This window comes from Zootermopsis nevadensis, unplaced genomic scaffold, assembly GCF_977971745.1.
Source record: "Zootermopsis nevadensis isolate Lab colony 2312 unplaced genomic scaffold, Znev_1.0 Znev_ptg000001l, whole genome shotgun sequence".
NCBI lineage: Eukaryota > Metazoa > Arthropoda > Insecta > Blattodea > Termopsidae > Zootermopsis > Zootermopsis nevadensis.
The window spans coordinates 16,252,205-16,267,335 of record NW_028259133.1 but is presented as its reverse complement, the minus strand read 5'-3'; the positions used below and the strand labels follow the sequence as shown (position 1 = coordinate 16,267,335).

Here is a 15,131-nt window from a genome sequence, read left to right as displayed (position 1 = left end):
GTTGTATATTACAGAATTCTACAACAACGAATAAATTACTCTCTGCTTTTAGTGGTGATTTCTTCTTTCTGAAATGTTTTGAATTCTGTGGAATGCGTTGCTCGTATAATTCATCACTGACTGTGGAATGCGCCTATCTGAAATAAATGCTAGCAAGTATAAACCTAATGTATTTTGTAGAAACTGAAGTTCTCAAGGCGGAGAATACAAATATGGCTGTCATCTGGGTGTCAGTGGTAAATCTGGTAATCACGTCCGAGGAGTAATTATATTTGTGAGTGTAGCTCATTATGGAACCCACAAACTGAGGACGTTATTGCCATGAACATGACCACGAGAAATGCATATAATATCCATAGCCGAGGCTCGAACTCCCGAACGGGCAAGTCGACATCTGATCTGTACGATTTGAGGTTTTCACAGCGGTGAGTATGAAGGTTTCTGTCTTCTGGGTTGTTGCGCTGTGCAGTCTGGTCGATGTTAACCAACGTTTCGGAGGTCATACTGCCTCCATCATCAGGGCGATGAGTATGAAGATTTCTGTCTTCTGGGTTGTTGCGCTGTGTAGTATGGTCGATGTTAACCAACGTTTCAGAGGTCATACTGCCTCCGTCATCAGGGCGGTGAGTATGAAGATTTCTGTCTTCTGGGTTGATGCGCTGTGTAGTCTGGTCGATGTTAACCAACGTTTCAGAGGTCATACTGCCTCCGTCATCAGGGCGATGAGTATGAAGATTTCTGTCTTCTGGGTTGTTGCGCTGTGCAGTCTGGTCGATGTTAACCAACGTTTCGGAGGTCATACTGCCTCCATCATCAGGGCGATGAGTATGAAGATTTCTGTCTTCTGGGTTGTTGCGCTGTGTAGTATGGTCGATGTTTACCAACGTTTCAGAGGTCATACTGCCTCCGTCATCAGGGCGGTGAGTATGAAGATTTCTGTCTTCTGGGTTGATGCGCTGTGTAGTCTGGTCGATGTTAACCAACGTTTCAGAGGTCATACTGCCTCCGTCATCAGGGCGATGAGTATGAAGATTTCTGTCTTCTGGGTTGTTGCGCTGTGTAGTCTGATCGATGTTTACCAACGTTTCAGAGGTCATACTGCCTCCGTCATCAGGGCGATAGGCCCTGACGTAGGGTGAAAATGCTGTCATAGTAGTACGTCATATGAGCCGGGATAGCTCAGTCAGTATAGTGACTAGCTACGGGCTGGACGGCCGGGGTTCGATCCCCGACGGGGGCAGAGGATTTTTCCTCTAGCCTCTGCGTCCAGACCGGCTCTGGGGCCCACCCAGCCTCCTCTACAATGGGTACCGGGGTCCTTTCCCGGGGGTAAAGCCGGCCGGGGCGTGATGCTGACCACTCACCCCCATCTAGTGCCGAGGTCAAGGACGTGAGGAGCTATACCTCCTCTCACCCCAAACGCCTACATGGCGTATAGTGGGACAAACTTTACTTTACTTTTAGTAGTACGTCATAATGCTTAGCATAACCTTAAAGTATCCAGGCCAAATGTTTGTTGGTTCCACGCGACGCACGACACAAACAAAGAACAACAAATCGAATCAGGCTTCTCTGCACGTGCGTCTGTGACGGACTGTCAGTATGTGAGGTTATATCCTCAATTCTTTCAATAACGACGACTCCTGAAGGCCTCACAGTCTCGACATCTCATAACAAATAGTGGCGAAGAGCGTTCCAAGAGGAACCCAAATATACAGTCGTGACCTGGAGCAACAAACAGTGCCAACGTCTCATTTGTGATGTAGCCCAGCGGGTTGATGCAACTTTAATTACAGTAAACCCTCGTCCACCGCGGGGGTTGGTTCCTCGACAATTGCGTCCGAGTAAAATCCGCGGTGGACAAACTTTATTAAATTTAACGCGGTAGCAGCACAAGAATGACTGAGAAAAAATGTCAGTTAGAGAGATTACAAGGAAATACTAACGCTGTTGTTGACGTGAAAAGCACTACAGCATGGTCGACATACTGCATTGTCCGGTTCGGTAAATAATTGTTAGCATTTGTTTTTGAGTGTATGAGCACGGCCGTGCTGGACAAACACACGTTGTACATGGGCTTAGTCTACTGGCATTGCATACCCTTATGAGCACGATGTGATAATTATTACGCTAAACTTCGTATTTGCCGATTATGGACAGTAAGGCTACATATGTTCACGGAGGACATCTGTGTTCGAATCTTTGTAGCCTACTTTAATTATTTTACAGGGAAATGCAGGTATAGTGTCCCTGAAATTAATTGAAAAATACAAATTTTTAAAAATCTGATACTTACATAATATCTAGGGAGTACACCCACCGTTTTATTTTCCATTTCGTATCATAAATAATACGCGAACATCTGAGGAAGAAGAGACTACAACGCTCTTCAGTAAATGTGGTGAAATTGGTCACGATCAGTAGAGATAATTGTAATACAGATAATGTAAAACGACACGTCAACTCAGCAGACGATGGAAACTTATTTGCTATGTTATGTAACAATTAAATTAAATAGATCCACAATGACTTTCTTTTTACACAAAGTGAATAAAACAAACGCATAATGCAGAGGTTTTTTTGTCTGTTGTCAGGTTTCATCTCTCGAAATATCGATCGTGGTTTCACAAGATAATGTTTTTCAGATCTACATTTTAACATGGAAAATTTTAATTTTGGTTCTTAAACTAATCCTTGAAACCTCTTAATTTATAAGACGCTAAAATGATAATTAACAGTTAAAACTCAGTTCTACTAAAAATTTTCACATGACTAAGTACAGATAGCGATAGATTTTTGGTGTAACTTTTATTTGAAACACCTTTCAGTAGTGAATACAAGGTGTAATGAAATGCAATGGAGGCACGACCATTCTCTGGCTGCATGCAGTTTGGATAGCTTTACAACTACAATCATGCATTTGTAACCTAGTGAAATGGACTGCTGACATTCACTTATTTTCTTTGTTGTTGGAGAAAACACACTGTTGTTATCTAACAAAATCGCCAGTTCTTGGCCGGGGTTTTTCTTAAAATAAATTGTACTGATGAACTGACAGGGAGCAGTGTCCTCTAGAAGCTAATATAGTCGCTCAGCTAATCATAAGAGATTTCCAGCTTATAATGTTACAAAAAGTTTCATTATCGTATTTACAGGAATCAAACAGTGGCAATTTTCCTGAGCCAAATGAATTTAACAGCATGCCTTTAAGATTTATTTAAATATTGTTTTCTCATCAATGCCCAGGCCTCCAAAGTGATCTCTTTTCTTCACGTTTTTAACTAAAATTTTGTAGACACGTCTTACATCTTTCACGACTACTGTATGCCTCTTATATTCCTCCATTTTATCAACCGAATAATATTTGGCAAAAATTACAAATTATAGTTGTAGTTAGTTAACTCTAAATATGCATGATATTTCTATCATCTGATAGAGGTACAGCAAATACTATCTGCCAGATGAATTATGTGAAACGATAAAAGAGAAACAGAAATGGCGATATCAGGAGTCAAGATCCAGTTTACTTGAACATTTAACAGAATTGTCGGTTACTGATTAAACATTTTAAGTCTCTTTTTTACAATCCGTAAGCCAGACTCCTGCTAACATATGTATCAAACAGAAACTATACAACGTATTGGTCTAGAGACCGAATAAATGTAGACCCAAGTGTTGATATCTTTTATTTGATTCTGAAATTAGTTTATTAAATATTCAAATAAATTTCGGCCGAAATGTGTACATAATTTGTAACCACTCAGTTCTACCCAGTAAAAAATAAATAATAAAATAATGACACAAAACGTTATTTCAACTTTTGGGCACGCTGTATTCGTACATATTTAATCTTCAGGTGAAATCGAATTTCAGAGTTATGAATGTCAAATTCTCACCCATTTAAGCATTTTATTTTTCATTTAAGGAAGTATTATGAAACCTCACGATTCCCACAAGATGAAATAAGCAAGTTTATGAATCTGTAACACGGTTCAACGACCTTAATTCGTATTTTGAAACGTCCTGTGCCACAAAGTTCACAGTGAAGTTTTCTGGGAATCGCCTCCCCTTTGCCTGGAGCTATGCCCCTCGAAGTAACGTACACACGCAGCGCCGCGTTGACGTGGGGGCTTCGGCTCTTCGCCCATTTCTTTGTGACAGAATTCTTGTAATTTTATTTCTTTAAACATCCACCACACTTCCCGAAATACTGTTTCTTCTCCTTTTCACGGATTAGGCAACTTAACGCCTGTACCGGTTACAAAATCCTTCTTCTGGCGCCTTATAGGCCTGCTCTTAACTTTTTCTCTGTAATTTTAAAACTCTACGTCAAGTTCTGCCACTTGCCTCCTCCCATTCTGAACACTACATTTACATATCTTTTTCTATACATTTGTTGCAATCTCCCCGGCCATTTGATAAAAATTCTCAATTATTCCAGTATCCTTTCGTTGCCTAAAACAGTGTATATCCAGGTAAGGGACTCAAGTTATAATTTCTGTCGTATTAATTTTATTTCACTCAGTATCTATTTCGCAGTATCGTATTTTATCGACGGTTCAAACCATAGTTTGTCAAGCACATACAAATTATGTCACGTATCTGTATAAATGTTTGCCTTTTATTTTCCAAATCCTTCCAACCGTCTGGGCTTAATGGGTTTCTTAAATATTTCACTTCACATATACTCATTCGGTTGGTTTATTATCTAATACAGCCTTAAAAGCATTACTGATTTTTTCATTAAATGTTAAATATTGTTTGTGTAGTTTTATTAACAGATATTTTTATATGAAGCCGTTTCACTGTCAAGTGAAGTAAGTACATTATACAGAATCCCGATTATCCAAATGTAACAGGAACGAAGGATAATCGAATATTGAAATGTCGAATAATACTGAAAGGTAAATAACAACTCAATTTGTAATTCAAATCACGATACCGTTAAATTTCCAAGAAATGGAGAAGATGTGGAGAGTCTGATTTATTTCGCTACATGCTGAGTTAACTGCTAACAAAATGGAACGTTCCAACACGGCGTGTATGTTAAAACGAAATGTAGGATAACCGAAGGTCTAGTAATCAGGACTGTACTTTAAGATCTTCTATTCCTGTCGAAACACCAGAGAAACAGTGAAATACGTAATCCAGAATAACTTGTACTACACTCGAGATCTGGACAATGCACCTACAAATGAAAGTTAATATCATTATATGTCCACAATTATGGGACTACCTGCTTAAGCCACTGAACATGTGTCAAAGTGGATGATTAATTAGCTTCAAAGCAACGGAAATTCCCATCGTCATTGTGGCTAGGGGCGACTGCACAAGCGGATGAACCCATACAGGGGCATATTACCATCACGCTATTGTAAGTTGGTATGTGGTCCTGTACTATAAATATTTTAAAACTGTTTTGGAAAAAAAGGAAAAGTAGACCATGACGTCATGTCCTTGTGCGTGCGTGCATTAATATATTTTGTAAAATTTCAATTTTCGTAAACCCCATACTGAACATAATGCTAATCGCTATCACTCCAAATAACACAAATACCACAACAAAAGCGTGTAAACTAACAAAGAATCTGGTCTATTGGCCATGACTGTATGGGCTGTTTCACGTGGCTGTATTCGCGAAAAATAATATTTTTTTCAGTAATTTGTTCATGCATCGGTAGTGGTTTTGTCACATTAGTTAGTATAGGGCCGTTGTTATGCTAGTCTTCATTACTCAGCAGGTTATAGGGTGAGTTGATGGAAATGAACGAGTTTATTGACATCCAATGCTTTTCGATTTTATATTAAATTGCGTCCGGATTTTTCACCCCTTTTCACGACTCATCTTTATCTCAGACTAAACTAAAATCCTTAGAATGACTCGCAAAAAGACACAAAGTACACTTATGGCCCTTGGACTACTTAAAACACGGTTTGAAACTTTTTGTAGTGGTTAGCCACAAATTGCTTTTATTTTTTGTTAATTGGCAAATAAGTGGTTCAGTCAGAGAACATGTGGGTTCTGTCAGGCCCGATAGTGTATACGGTGAAAGTCCACTGACGTAGACTCTGGAACTGAGCGGCACTCCTGGAATCCTGTGTTATCATTGATCATCTGTTACATTGCTATTCACACTTACGTCACTAACCTGCTAAAAGTTTTTGTAACAAGTTGTGTTGTAAATCACTTACATCTGTAGTTACTAACCTCCACATAATGACAATAATAATTACTTGTAGTAATATTGAGTACAGAATAGGCAATTGGGGGTTGAATTTTAACGATCGGGTTCGGTAGCAATTTGTGTTTCATGAATTTTGCCCATATTTAATGCGTTCTTTGCAATAATTGCTTAGCGGAAACGCATTTTGGGCTGGTCATATCTGTCCGTACTTCCGTCCTTCAGTCCAGTCACTTCAACTTGAGAACCACTGGACAGATTTGGATGAAATTTAATGTGGAGGTTGCGCTATTCCACACGGCCTCAGAGTCGTACCTTTGAATATCCTGCTGGGGGCGATAACAAAATGACGGATGAGGAAAATCGTGACGTAGACATTGTGATGTTACGATCGAACTGTCGAACACGGCCTATTTAATACTTCCAAATGTAATTTGCAAAGGACGTATGAGGGTATTACGTGCATTCCGGTACAGAATACAAGGCAGTCTGCTCCATGTCACACCTTCATTATGAACCATTTTAATATTATCTTCCCATCTATGCCTAAGACCCCTGTGATAGCTATATTCCTTCGTTTGTGTAGAAGCATAGTTGCTTATAATAAAAGAGAAGCATTTGTTAACTGACCAAATTTTGTGAGAACCAGACCGCTGTATGTGTAACATTGTAAAAATGCTTCGAAGCTCTAAACAAACTGGGAAGGGAAAAACTTCTCAGAACTCGTGATGTTGCTTTTTACGTTCTCTGCTCCGTCAACGGGATGACAGAGTCCAAATAAACCAAGAGAAGTTGGCTGGTACAGAACACCCGGCAGAGCCTGTATGGGCCCAGGAGGATTCAATTTTAAAAGAAAGTCCATAAGAACTCGTCATTAAACGTAACCACCGACATTTAGAATGACTGACAAGACTAGTATCAATTTTTCGAATGAAATTAAATTGACCGTATTTTAAGGCTACATTATTTAGGCTATGTGAAACAAATGTCCGTATTTTTTCTTCTTCTTGTCACGAAGTATCCATAAGATCAGACTAAACAAAATTTTACACACGTTACTTGATCCGTGATTTCGCTGCGATATCTACTATGCGAAACGGTCGAAATCTACTACCGCCGTCAACAGCTGCTTGTTAGCGAGGTCCTGTTCCTGCGTCTTCGTGTTGACACCTTCCAGTCTTCTGTACTGCTAAGGAAACTAGAATCACAGGAGCGCCGTTCTGTACTTAAACGTATATTAAAAGTCATAAAACGACAGAGACAATACTCCCATTTCCAGGTTAGTGTTTACTGCAAATGATCATTAAACCAATAAAACACGCAATATCGCATAGAAGACTCGGTAAACACGTGTAATAAACTGGAACATGGGATCCACATTTTCTCTTTTACTATTCCTTGAACACGAGGAGTCTCGCTTTCTACTCTACTCCATTACAAAGTAGCACTTCCTTTGATGTCTTCCGCCTATGTTTCACACTGTCGACATATTTGTTTCTTATGTAAATTCTAGCTTTCGGTTTCTGGAATAATCCTCTAGGGTGTTCTACAAACGATTCTGCTCATTTCACACTCGTCTTTCGAAACAATTGAAAGCTATTTAAACAGATTCATCAGACTATAGGACTTTTATAGACAACAGAATCAACAGCATCCACTACGTCCAAACAAAGTAGTATACCTAATCCCTTGTGGTAATTAGGCCGGAAGAGTGGTCTAGGAAAAGGAATATAGAAGCCTCCGGACACGATATTGTCGAATGAAGGATGGGTCATAACAGGACTCTATGGCTTCTCCAGGACATCACCATTATCTCTCCAGGACTTCTACAGGTTCATTCCAGGACATTTCTAGGACCTATCCTGAACCACTCGATCACCACTCCAGGACCTCTCCAGGCCATTTCAATACTTCTCCGAGACTACTCGAGGAATTTATGGCTAATCCAGGACATTTGGAAGACAATTCCAACATTTTTCCTGGACCATTTCAGCACATTTTCAGGCCCCGTTTACCATTCCAGAATATGTTCAGGGTCACTCCTTACAACCTCAGAACCGACGCCATTAGTCGCGACTCCAAGAAACATTTTAATTGGCAAAAATGAAACCTGGAATAGTCGGAAACGACTCTGGGAAAGACGCCGAATGTCGCGATGCCAATCGACGAGCCGCCACCAAGGAGATCATATTTATTATTTGTTGCCTTCGGGAAGCCTCCGAGCATGATGTTGGAAGATCGACGCCGTTCGTCGCTACGCTGCAGTTAAAGCCGTCTATTGGCACAAATAATCGTGGAATGCCGTCGGAAACTACTCTGGGAACAGAAGAGCAGCGTCGCGATGCCAACAATCGCTACGCCGCCAAGGTCATATATGGCATTAAGCTTCGGTCAACAATAAGTAACGCTGCATTTTGTATTTACAAGATTCGTATAATTCTCAGTATAAGCAAGGATCATTTCTTTAAACAGATGCATGGAACTGATCTTTGGAATGTCGAGGTTCGAACTGAATTCATAAACAGCATTCAGACTTTAAAATCCAACATAACGCTAAGCCCAAACAGAGGGGGTTAAGGCCTTAGAAATTCTCTTGATCCAATTCTGAGGACATCTGAAGTTGTGCTAAGGCGAGGGATGGAGACTAAGTGCTGTAACATTGCAGATATCTTACTCAGATCCGTTTGTTCCTAGGCTGCATCTCTCCTGTACTGAGGTTGTACCAAAAGTAGAGGGCGTCGTGGTGGTTCTGGCTGAACTTCGCTGTTTACATACGACTGTCCTATTAAGAGGCTGCTGGCTCGATGATGAGAAATTGAAACTACACAGAAAGAGACGATATATGTGTATTTAGAAGCTTAATGGGTCACGTGTCGCTTATGTTGGCTGCTTTTGCCCCTCGGGAACATGGCGGAGGGTACGGTCGGTTAAACTGATGCAAGATCTCAACCAACACTAGGGTTATTTCACTCCACTACCGAGATGCTAACTAGATTATTCCTGCTTATGTCATATTTTGTTTCTGAAAAAAAAGGAGACTGTAGCCGTTGAAAGAGGAACAATAGCAAGGCGTAGGAAATATGATTACTGAGTGTAGAAACCAATAGAATTTAAACATTCTATAATAATTCCAGGAGTTGCTGAGAAACTCTACGAATGGCAGTATAAGCTGTATTATTTACAGATACTTCAGTAAAAGGAACGCAGAAGAATCTTACTTAAAGGTAGGTCATAAAGTTACAGAATACTGTGTGACTACTTTCGGGTTGTCCTCGGGGCACTGGATTAGTGAGTGCCCTGAGGATGAGAACAGCGTAGTTCTCGAAATGTTGGCTTTTTCTTCACCAACTCAACCAACACGACTGACAGCCCGAAAGTCATCGTATTGAAATCGCCGTAAAAGCTTTTTAATTACATAATACTGGCTAAACCAGCGGTAAATTACAGTAGTAACACATGAATAAATAAACGGGTGACAAAGATAACAAACAGGACCCATAACTGGAAAAGCGAGGCTAGATGGAAACGAAACTGGACTAGGTCTACTGATAAGATAGAGGAACTTAAGGAAGATAGTTGGCGTAGAACCTATATGGTGAGATGAAAAGACACTTGGTCCTATTAGCGCAATCCCACAAATAATGTAAGCGTAGATCAGATAAAGAAAGATGGTAGAAGATAGTATAATTGCGTCATATTGTGAATCAAATATTAAATTAATTATTCGGTTTTGTCCGTCTAATCACAATTATATTTAAAATTTACATATAAGATAATTAAAATATCATTTTATGTTCCACATCGAATAACCGAATAATTAATTTAAGGTGGTAGAAGATAACTTGGAATTGAATCCGGCAGCCTTTTGGAATATTTCGCCATGTAGTCTCGTAGACGTTGACAGACGTTTCAGAGGTGCTTACAGTCTCCGTTATCAGGGCGCCTGCACATTTTACCTTCATTGGTTCAATTATCGTAATAATAGCCTATTTATTGAAGCGGAGGGCGTAGCTTGTGAAACTCCTTATCTCTTCATCACGCAATCTTTCTACCTCCTGTTGTTTCCTGTCTCTGAGATCCACAACACCACAGGCCTACGTTTATTCAGCTAAACATATTTTACTCTTTAAAGCCGAATATTTAATGATTCACTTCCTACTTCAAAGAAAACTCAACACTCTTCCAAAGATCAAATTACTGATGCTGTTTAGGAGACAATCTTTTGTTTATTCTGCGGATCATACAAATAATTCATTGGCCTAACTACATTTGATGGGCAAAGTGTAGAGTTGCGGATTTGTCATTTTTCCTAAAAATATTTTGTTACAACTATCATGAATGTTATTCACCAGGCCGAAATAGAACCTAGGTCTCCCGAAGACAACGGAATGCTACTCACTGAATCATGATGTTAGGTGTTAAGACTGAAAATGATGCAGCCGTTCCACAGTCTAAAATACGAGTAGAATTAGGCTAAAGTGTTCCATTGGCGCTGTGTAGAAGCGGCTTCGCATAGGTTTGCGACACTCTCGTAACGAAACAATGGTGCTGAGTTCCATCAGTTTGACTTTCAATACGTGGATGCTGAATATTTTCGTATTGCTTATTTTCTTATCGCTGAAACGGAACACGACTGTTCGAGGGTTGGACGGATAGATTAATTAGTTGTTTATGTCCCTGTCCGACTGCCGGATGAGGCAGCTCAACACTGAAGGAGTCAGATTTGTCTTTGAAATTCCTGGTGTCAATGGAGACAGGGCGTGTTAGTGGTTCTCTCTCAAAATACAACATAAAAGGACCCGGCATTTTTTACTCCGTCATGATTACTGTCAAACAGCAATTACTTACATCTACAGTAACCGTATCAAAGACATAAAAAAATGTTCGAAATATGAAATTTTTCGGAGAGCTGCTAAGCAGAAATTGACTACTTCAATAGCAATTTAGGTCCAGGCATATACACTAACAAACTGGAAAAATATGTGAGATCTGAGGTTACCGTCGCGGTGAAGAAGCGATGTCGGTCTTCTAGTTTGTGACGACGTGTGGTCTGGTAAGTGGTTATCAATATTTACGATAAGTCCTTCCTGACATAGTAAAGATTAACTGAACAGGATTACAAGACTACGTTGGAAAATAGATTTAGGTTACAATGCAGAACCCAGCAACACGATGCGATTGTAGTTTGAACCCGTAATTCTTACGAATGAAAAACTGGCTTCTGGTTTTTGATTAGAGCCAAATAAAACGACGTGTTTTAGGCTTAACAATTCCTGATTATATCAATACTGTTTGTCATAAATTCAAATCTCCAATGCGACATCACGATTTGACTTTTTTATTTGCTGGATTTAAATATTCCTGGACTTAAACCAGTAGGATTAAAGCCTACCCCTCATGCTTATATTGAAACCACATAAACGAGAGTAAAGTAATGTAAGAACTGGTGTGTGCAGAATGTAATTGTACTGTTTTATACTTCCGTAAATTTAAACTTGGTATAAATGATGCAGAGCTACATTAAGAGCGAATTTCGTGCTCAGTGCCTTTCCATTATCCTCACATTTCTGGGAAGACGTAAAGGAATTATTCCTCACAAAATGTAGTTAAAAACAAAAAAATAAATGCCGTTAAACAGGCTATATCTTCGTAAAAATAAATAAATAAATAAAACACGGTAGTTCGTGTGTAAATGTATGTAATAAATGCAACGTTCGTTTACCGATTTTTTTCAAACACCTCCTTTGGGCACCACACTAGCGAAGTGAATGATCAAAGCTCACCGAATATCAATTAAACATTGTAATGAAGTCAATAAACATGATGGCGGTACCTGTGGCTAATATCGCTGGTCGACACCGAGACACTGCACAGTAAACACGACCGCTGATAAGGACGTCAGCCCGATGTTAACGACTCCTCCACCACTGTGGCTTTACGGTTCTAGCGACCGTCCCAGTTTATATGTGTAATGCTACATTGTTTTCTCTGGCTCCGAAGCCTTTTCCTGAGCTGCCCCCCCCCCCCCACCTCCCGCCAACCGCCAAACCAAGGTCCACATATGAGAAGGTGCATCATAAGATATAGTGTTAGTTACCTCCGGTGTTTCTATTAGGGTGATAGTAATCTGTTTAGAAGAACCGACGGGGACAATTCAATTTAAAGCCCCCCCCCCTCCCCCGGGCGGATTTTTTCCCTCTGGTTTCATCTCTTTCTCACGCAAGTATCGGGGAGTGAGAACGTGTTCTTGGTATTGAATTGTTGCGATGGGGTTTCATTAAAAGAAACCACCCGGGGGGGGATATCTGGGGGTTGGGGTGGGGGGAGTACGCCAGGGTGCGAACGATCCAAATTGAATAAACGCCTCCTTTGCGTTTGGAATTCAATTACGGGTGCAGGAGTGGGGCGTGGTTGCGGCGGTTCGAGCGATGCCGTTGGTGGCGGAGGGGAGAGATGGGCGGGCAGCGTCGCGCCGTCTACCCAATGCGCGCGTCCCATCCCGCGCTCCTGTCAGCCTCGGCGAGCGAGCCCCCAGCTCTCTCCTCAGTCCGGCGCTGCTTGTTGATCTTGCGTTAGCTCGCTAATTCGACCGGGCGCAAGCCACTGTTTTCTCTACATTGTGAGCCTTGTGGTGAAAGGAAACAAGCAGACTGTTTTCACTTAATCTCTGTGTAAACCGGGCTGTGTTGTGTGTCATAATAAGAAGTTGCTTTGCGAGTGATTGCATTCTACCAGAACTTTTATCGGTACAGCAGGGCAGTCAAAATGTTTATGCTGAGGAACTTGGTCAGGGGGAGTCATTGCTAGAGATCCTGCCCCCACCACACTCCTCTCTCACATGTGTTGTTAATCGTGTTGATGTTTGCTGATCGGCCAACAAAGCAACAAGTAATTTGCGACGCCCGATAGGTGCTATGGAGGCCGTGTGAGGCGGCACCGCGGTGCCGTTGGTCGTCACCCTGGAGCACGGCACATACTCCGGGAATACCACGATCAGCATGCACACGCTGTTCGGGGACCAGAATGCCTACTATCGACACCCCGCCGCCGCTGCCGCCGCCGGTTACCCGGGCGCCATGTCGGGGGCGGCTCATCATATGAGCGCCAGCACAGCCGCCTACACTTATGACCAGTATTCCCGTTACCCCTACGCCGCGACCCCATATCCACTAAACCCTCACCAGCAACAGCTGCATCATGGTCCAGCCAAGGACATGGTAAAACCGCCGTACTCGTATATCGCACTCATCGCCATGGCAATCCAGAACGCACCAGACAAGAGGATAACACTAAACGGCATCTACCAGTTCATAATGGAGAGGTTCCCGTACTATCGAGAGAACAAGCAAGGCTGGCAGAACTCCATCAGGCACAACCTCAGCCTGAACGAGTGCTTCGTCAAGGTCCCGCGTGATGACAAGAAGCCTGGCAAAGGCAGTTACTGGACCCTGGACCCGGACTCATACAACATGTTCGACAACGGCTCGTACCTGCGACGTCGACGACGCTTCAAGAAGAAGGACGCCATCAAGGAGAAGGAAGAGGCGCTCAAGAGACAGCAGCAGCAGCAGGAGGGGCACAAACGAGCCGAGGAGAAAGTCCTGCTGAGCAGCAGCACCGCGGACACGAAAGTCATTAAGTCGAGTCCCGCGGAGTGCAAGCCGAAACGCGAGCCAGTTGTAGAACTGAGCAACTGCATGAACAGCAAGTACCAGCAGCAGGACGTGAAGCCGGGAGTTGTCGTGGACCATCACATGACGGACGTAAGCATGGACACGTCGGGGGTTGTGGGTACGTTCAGTGTGGACAGTCTGATGACGGGGGGCAGCAGGGGCAGCAGCCCGCCTCCGCCGCCGCCGCCGCCGCAGCAGCATCATCTCAGCTACACGGGGTCGCGGGGGGCCTTGTATTCGTATCACTGCACGGGGCAGTACCACCAGGGGATCATGCACCAGGACGAGTTGCTCGTCCCGACCACGTCCACTGCATCCACCCCTGGGACGACGACTCATCACCAGCTAGGGGCGACACAGCAGTTCAGCGGGGGGCGGCACCCGGGGGCCGCGAGTGCTGCCTGGTACGGCAACGCAGAGGTTAGTGAGCCCACTTCCGGCTTCAGGGACTTGTTCGAAGCAGTACCCAACCCCAGCTGTCAGCTCGGGTTCCGGAGTTCCGCTGTGACGGCTTCCCCGCCTGCGAGCGCCGCGGTCTACCGGTCCGCTTCTTCGTACTACCAGCAGCAAGACTGCAGCGGCCCTCCCAAGTACTGAGTGAGTCCAGCATGTTCCTCTAACTTATTCCAAAACAGTGAGCCGAGACACTGAACCACTATGTGCTGTTCCTTGTAGGTGTTTAGGTGTCATGCGGATTTCTAGGGACTGTGTCGAACTTCAGCTATGTGCATAATTGTATAGTAAATCTGTGGAAATATTGTATGTAAATACTGACAAGAGATTTTATATATAAAGAAAGTGCATCTGCATTATTCGTCTTGACTCTGGCACTGCCGTGGTAATTTTATATGTCACTAGAAGTAACGTTTCGTCTTGCAACAAAAGCTCCAATTTCAGTTCTTATGCTTTGCGGCCAACTTAGGCTTACTATTAATAAAAAATAAACACTAAATTACAGACACTTTACTCCTTTGTATAATACTGAAACAGAAGAGCGACCAATGTTGATAATCCAGTGTCAGTAACACTGAAAATGTCTAAAGTATGGCGATTCTCTGCAGCACGACACAGGTCTGCACAGAAACGATAATATAGTGTTCACTTTAAAGTTTAATTGTCCACATTAACAACACTACTTAGCCTGAATGTAATAGCCTATTATTATTAGCCTTGGTCGTTTCTTGCGAAAAACCTCAATTTCCTGTCATAAACTTAACTGTAGAGCTCCGAGAAATAGCATTCAGTGAGGTGAAATTCCTGACCTGTACACAGCACA

The 15,131-nt window shown here is 42.4% G+C and overlaps 2 protein-coding genes across 3 annotated transcripts in view; one reads left to right on the top strand and one right to left on the bottom strand.

Annotated features, from left to right (window-relative positions):
• Positions 1–12,126, bottom strand: part of Spg7 (SPG7 matrix AAA peptidase subunit, paraplegin) — a 54,862-nt gene extending 42,736 nt beyond the window's left edge. For both annotated transcript variants that reach the window (XM_022070817.2, XM_022070818.2), the window contains exon 1: positions 12,016–12,126. The gene's annotated coding sequence lies outside the window, so the exon portion shown is untranslated. The remainder of the gene's footprint in view (positions 1–12,015) is intronic.
• Positions 12,127–12,720: 594 nt separating this feature from the next.
• Positions 12,721–14,821, top strand: croc (forkhead box protein crocodile). Its single transcript, XM_087344428.1, has one exon. The coding sequence runs from the start codon at positions 13,181–13,183 to the stop codon at positions 14,450–14,452; it is 1,272 nt and encodes a 423-aa protein (XP_087200554.1). The 5' UTR covers positions 12,721–13,180; the 3' UTR covers positions 14,453–14,821.
• Positions 14,822–15,131: the final 310 nt, after the last annotated feature.

Coding starts and splice junctions, on each gene's coding strand:
- croc (XM_087344428.1), top strand. CDS start 13,181: ATGCACACGCTGTTCGGGGACCAGAATGCCTACTATCGACACCCCGCC.